The sequence below is a fragment of the Parasteatoda tepidariorum genome, chromosome 4 (genome assembly GCF_982258835.1).
Source record: "Parasteatoda tepidariorum strain Cologne lab strain chromosome 4, Ptep-v5.0, whole genome shotgun sequence".
Lineage (NCBI taxonomy): Eukaryota > Metazoa > Arthropoda > Arachnida > Araneae > Theridiidae > Parasteatoda > Parasteatoda tepidariorum.
The window spans coordinates 96,880,836-96,886,835 of record NC_141758.1 but is presented as its reverse complement, the minus strand read 5'-3'; the positions used below and the strand labels follow the sequence as shown (position 1 = coordinate 96,886,835).

The 6,000-nt window shown below is 29.5% G+C and overlaps 1 protein-coding gene across 1 annotated transcript in view; it reads left to right on the top strand.

Moving 5' to 3' along the window:
• Positions 1–263: 263 nt before the first annotated feature.
• The window catches only part of LOC107453943 (Iroquois homeobox protein 5a), a 96,582-nt gene continuing 90,845 nt past the window's right edge, over positions 264–6,000 (top strand). The window contains exon 1 of the mRNA XM_071182783.2: positions 264–567. Coding sequence (XP_071038884.1) covers positions 520–567 — 48 coding nt within the window. The 5' untranslated portion in view covers positions 264–519. The remainder of the gene's footprint in view (positions 568–6,000) is intronic.

Here is a 6,000-nt window from a genome sequence, read left to right as displayed (position 1 = left end):
AAAAGTCATCTAGGAAATCAAATCTCCGCGTTGCCTTACATCCACTAAGGCCTTGCATTGACGAATTAAGGCCTTTCATTGACGCTTTCGTCACCGGAATGAGACGCATGTCAGAGAACTAACTTTTTTCCCCGATGTAAAAATATACATATATTGACGAAACGTAATTCTTTAAACGCTAGGGAGAGAGAGGGAGGAAGGGGAGAGGAGAAAAAAAGAAAAAAACAGTGATAATCCAGTAAGAGACAATCAAAAAGTAAACCACTCCTTGGCGACCCGTTTCCTGGTCATCTTCGGCATTGAGAATCGCTCTCCGGGGAATGCGGGGCGGGGACAACGTGCCTCGTTCCACCAATAGGAGGATCGGCCTCAGTCCCCTCCCCTTTCACCTCAATTCCCGTAGTGTAGCAGACGATGGAAGGTCGTAGTTAGAAGTGGAATGTGTCGTCGCTTGTATGTCGCAGTGATTGGTGTTATTATGTAAGACAAGCTGTCAGCATCTTTTTAATATCAGCGATCATGTCGTACACACAGTTTGGATATTCCACGTACGCTGCCTCATCACCTGTAAGTACATTATTCTACAATTTTTATTTTTCAACTTTCTGATTCTTTTTTAAAGTTCCCTCTTGTCTTTACATTTTCTATTTTCAAAAATTTTTTTTTCATAAAAAAAAAAGAACTTATAAGTTTTGTATTAAATCCTAGAGCAAAGGACGTAGAAACTTCTTCGAAATTCGATTGTAGTACATGTATCTCGAATGACAATTGTAGAACGTTTATTTTATTAGGTTTAAAAACATAGGATGATAGCAAGTCAACATTCATTTACTACTCGATCGTTTCTTTCAGAAAGGTTATGAGTATTTTGAATTTTAATCAGTTAATTTGAAAAAAAAATTTCTTCTCCAAATTGAACGACAATGACACTATTTTAATCTAGCATTTTAACATGAATCAGCATTTCTTTTTAGGTATATTTGGGTTATACACACATATTTATACTTCGATGCTGAAAAATACTTTTTTTTATCATTAGATCTGAAAACATTGATGCGCTTCTGATTCTTTTTAAAGTTCTCTCTGATCTTTTTTTTTTTTTTTTTAAAAAAGAAAAAGCTTGCAAGTTTTGTACACTGTTAAAATTTTCATTCCAAAATTATGATAAAATAACTGGCAGCTGTCTATCCATCTGAATAACCGTTAAGTTTACGGTAAAGGGGTATTTTTTTCCGTTATGGTTTTGAAACCATTTACAACTAGCATTTTTCAAAAAAGCAAAAAAAAAATAATAATAATAATAACTAGACATAAGAGCTCGGCTTTTCGTAAAGCAAATGGGCATTCGAGCGTACCGGACACTGGAAATTCTTCATACATTGAAGGGAATGGAGGAAATATTATGGTGTCAACACTAGGATTCGAACCCCTGTCCCGCCGGTCATGAGATTGATATATAAGCCCGCTCAGCTATGATGTGTACGCAGTTGCAATGAACTAAGTAGCTTCATTAGGTGGTTCCAGTTAATAAACAGTTTTTCTCAAACTTAACAGTTTGATTACCATTATATTTATGGTTACTTGACTGGTTTGATTAAATATGGTAAAATAACCATTGAATAAATTGTTATTTAACCATTTTTTCCGAGAAATTTCTAACCGTGTATCAATTCTTTTTCAACGTACAGAGCAAAGAACATTAGAAACCTCCCTTCTTCAAATTTAAATTGTAGTACAGTCGTCCGTACTAAATTGCGTATCGGATAATCGAATAACCCGCTTATAACAATAAAATTTAATGGAACCAAATCATTTTATATGTAACTAACGGTACATTTTCTCGTTTAAACACATATTTGTTGTTTCTAGTTCTCGTTTTAATTGCATAAAGAAGAGGTACTGAAATGAAAAAAAAAAAAAAATAGTTATGTTTTACTACCAGCTTGAATGGATTTTCCTTTTTTCAGTGAAAAAGATAAAACACAATAACTGATCACTTCAATAGGGGACTTCTTATTCATTTGTTGCTCTAAACAGGAGTTAGGGGTATAGTTGAAGAATTAATTAATCTTGGCAATTATACATTAAAGTAAACGAAAGGGAGTTTAACCCCTCTTTGACTTACTTCACTCACACATCATTTTAGAATGTAAAAAAAGGTACAGAGTGATTTGTTTTGAAGGGTCAGGACTTGTGGTTTCGTTCTGCTGCGCTACTAGCTGCGGTAAGAAAAAGATCTAGAACGAAAAGGGATGATTTGAATTAATCGAGAAAAAAAAATGCAATCAATCTTGGAAACAATAAATTTCAATAATTTCCAAACTGAAATAGAAAATTAATTTGGAATCTTGAATGACAGTTGGACGGCTTTTAGTTTATTAGGTTTAAAAAGTATTTTGAATTTTAATTAGCAATTTGAAAATTGTAAAGATAATTTTGTCTTCTTCAAATTAAATGATATCGTCGCTATTTTTCTCTAGCATTTTAACATTAATCAGCATTTCGTTATAGGTAAATTTCGGCTGAGCACATACAGTTCTTAGCCAAATTATTCGACGCACTATAAGATTCTATATAAAATCTTAATTATTAGGTGATACTATGCAGTTGTATTGTTTTTACGGGACTGAAACCGGTTTGCACTTGCTTACGTTCTTGTATCAATGGGTCAAATTAGACGATACATAATATAAATTAGACGATACGATAAATTAGACTTTATATTATATAAATATAGAATATACTAATATAATATCTGATATAATAAATATAACTATTTATTATATCAGACATTATATTAGTATATTATAATAATTAGACCAAATTATGAGACGCATTGTAGTGTTTTAATATTTAAAAGTTTTACACGAGTTTATATGCAATACTTTTATATTTAAACATACATGTATACATGTAATGGGTTTTTATATATTCAGGAGATTTTTCATATATTTTCTATTTGTATTTATTTTCAACGTACTGCATTACAGTGTTAACCAATTGATACAGGAGCATAAACAAATGCAAACCGGTTACAGTAAAACACTAAAGCTGTATAGTATATGCTGATAATAAAGATTTTACATAGAATCTTACAGTGTGTCTAATAATTTGGCTAGGGACAGTACAGTATACTCAATAGTAGTGCAGAGAACACACACAGAACGCAGAGAGAGGGAAAGTTACATCGTTGCCTACGGTGGGATTCGAACCAGCAGCCACTGGCAACGTAGTCCAGTACAGCAACCACTAGAACCAGTGATCGGCAGATTGCACATAATAAAAAATAACATTCATGTTAAAGATATTTTTAACTGATACTAAGTAAATTATCCAAAAGAATTAAAATTTTCCTTGCAAGTTATAGAAACAGTTTGAAAAACACACATTTCTAAGACGTGTGCTTTAATTGTTCTACTATTTATTTTTTTGAAATTTTTTTTATTTATAAAAATGCAGTTGAGTGGTGACATAACATCAGCTTGCTATAGGTTGATAATAGTACATCATCAACATATAACATTAACATAGTAATATAACATCGCGGCTCTACGTTACGCCCACCTGCTTCGATAAACGATTATCAGAGAGCGACTGCACAAAAGTTTTGTTTCCTCAAGCTAGAAGATATGAGTGAAAAATTATTAGCCCATCCAATTAACTATGTTTTCGTATAACCCCCAGAATTCCTTCTTTTATTTTTAAATGATAATAATAATAATTAGCTTAGTGATTATTTTAATTACTATAGGATACTAATCAAAATGATTGTGATCATTTTATTTGTTTGAAAAGAATGAATGATTAAAGATTCCAAATTGATTGAATGATCTGTCATCAAAAGTCAACCAACTAACTAAATTTTTTCTGATAACTAAATTTTTTGATCGAATCTTTTCAGCAAGTACACGTGGTGTTTCTCGTGTAGTTTTAAGAAACGATGATTCAAACAAATAACGGATTATATTTGCACTAGGGAGGCTAAGCCTACTGTTCGCAGACGATCACCAACCCCGCTTTGCAATAATTGCTGTTTCGTGGCATATAACAGTTGAAATTATTTAAATAAAAATGTATGCACAAAAAAGAACGCTTGTGACATCACTTCCTATGTCCAATTATTTTTGTTAAGTAAACATGAATCTATAAGTTCTATATGTGAGCATTTTTCTATGCAATTATTTGTAGAAATAAAATTTAAAATTAAAAGTATATTGTTTTAGCATATTTAGTGATTTCTAAACTGTAATTTAATATTTTTGCTTGCCAAACGGATGGATGTATTTTAAATAAAATTTTTGCATTCATCGAAGCCGAAAGTTAAGTTCTAAATCATTTAACTAATCGCTATAACGTAATTTATAATAGCATATGAGTGTAATTTGCACCAAAAATAATAATTGTAAAGTGGTTTATAAGATCAGACACTGATTTAGATAACTTTATCTTAAAGTGTAACATAAAATTACACTATTCTAATAATAATAATATTAAAAACAGTACTTTTAATCTTTTAACTTAGAAATTAAACAAAATCAAAAACGTTATAATATCAGAACAGGCTATTTCAGGTTCTCTTTAAATTAGGGAAACGAAGATATTTATTACATTATACAGTTTTAATGTCATTTAATTCGTTGAAATTTAGAGTGAAAAATCTTTAAAATTTTAAAAAACAAGAACACAATTTTTTATAACAGCAAATGCATTTCTTCTGATTAAGAAGTAGAACAATTTTAAAAGAAAAATTATTCTAATATGGCGGACTAAAGACTGTTTAAAAATAAATAAATTGCCTTTCTTTATAGCGTTATTTATTAGCTTTTTCTAAGAAATGAGTGCGTTTAATTGTTTTACATTGAAATATTTTTCAATATGGAGTTTTTTTTTAAAAAATTGTTTTACAGTTGTTAATATTGGTACATTTGTAAAACGCTTTCAATAATTTTGATCTGTGTATTTGTCATTCAAATATATCCTTATGATTAATTATTGGCAATATTTCAATTCTAATTATATTTATAAAATTTAGTTACTTCAAACTTATGAATTCTTAGAGTATTTTATTTGAAAAAAAGACAAATTTAAATTTTAAAAAGAAGTCATAGAATTAAATTAAAATCTTAATTGGAGGAATCAAAGGAATCAATCTTACCGCACTTTCCTATTCTATTTTTTGCACATAACGTACTTTTTCTCAAATAAAATTGGTACAAATGCCATATTTTGTTTTCCAAAGAAGTGAAATTGCAGATTATTTTCTTTTGAAATTCTTTTTTCTTTTGATTCCTATTTTCTTTTCTTTTGATTCGCATAAAACAATTATTTTTATACAGAGTTGAATTGTTTTGAATGGATTAAAAACAAAAATAAACTATTAGCATTACTGTTAAAGAAAGCACAAAAGAAACATATGCAAAACATTTGGGATAAGAATTGGCAATAATTTTCTTAATCATAACTATTTAAAAGCACTTTTCATTGCGGTTTTTTGTGAAAACATTTTAATTATTGTGCCATCTTAACTATTGTTTCTTAACTAATTTTAATGATGGATGAGTTTGATGAAATGTTGATATGATAAAACCTTCTTTTTAATAAATTTGAAGATATAGCAACTTTCTCCAGATTTATTTTAGTTCAAATTTTAAATCACAATGTACTTTATAAAAGTCATTCAATGCTGCACGATTATTGGCTTAAAGAATTTCTTAAAATTCAGTTTCATAAGAAAAAATAAATAAATAAATGTCATAAATCGTTTTGGATGATGAAGAAATTTAAAAATAAAATAATGCATGATAATAAAAACAATAAATAACGCATAAACAAGATAATTTTTTTTTAATAATTACGCGAATATAATAAATAACGTAATAAGGCATAAATAAGATTTTTCTTGAAAAAAAAATAATCCCGCAGTGGACTGATCGTAAGTGGACTGATCCCAGTTGAACACCGCAGTCAAACATCACTGGCTGCTGTCAGTAAGTGGGTAGG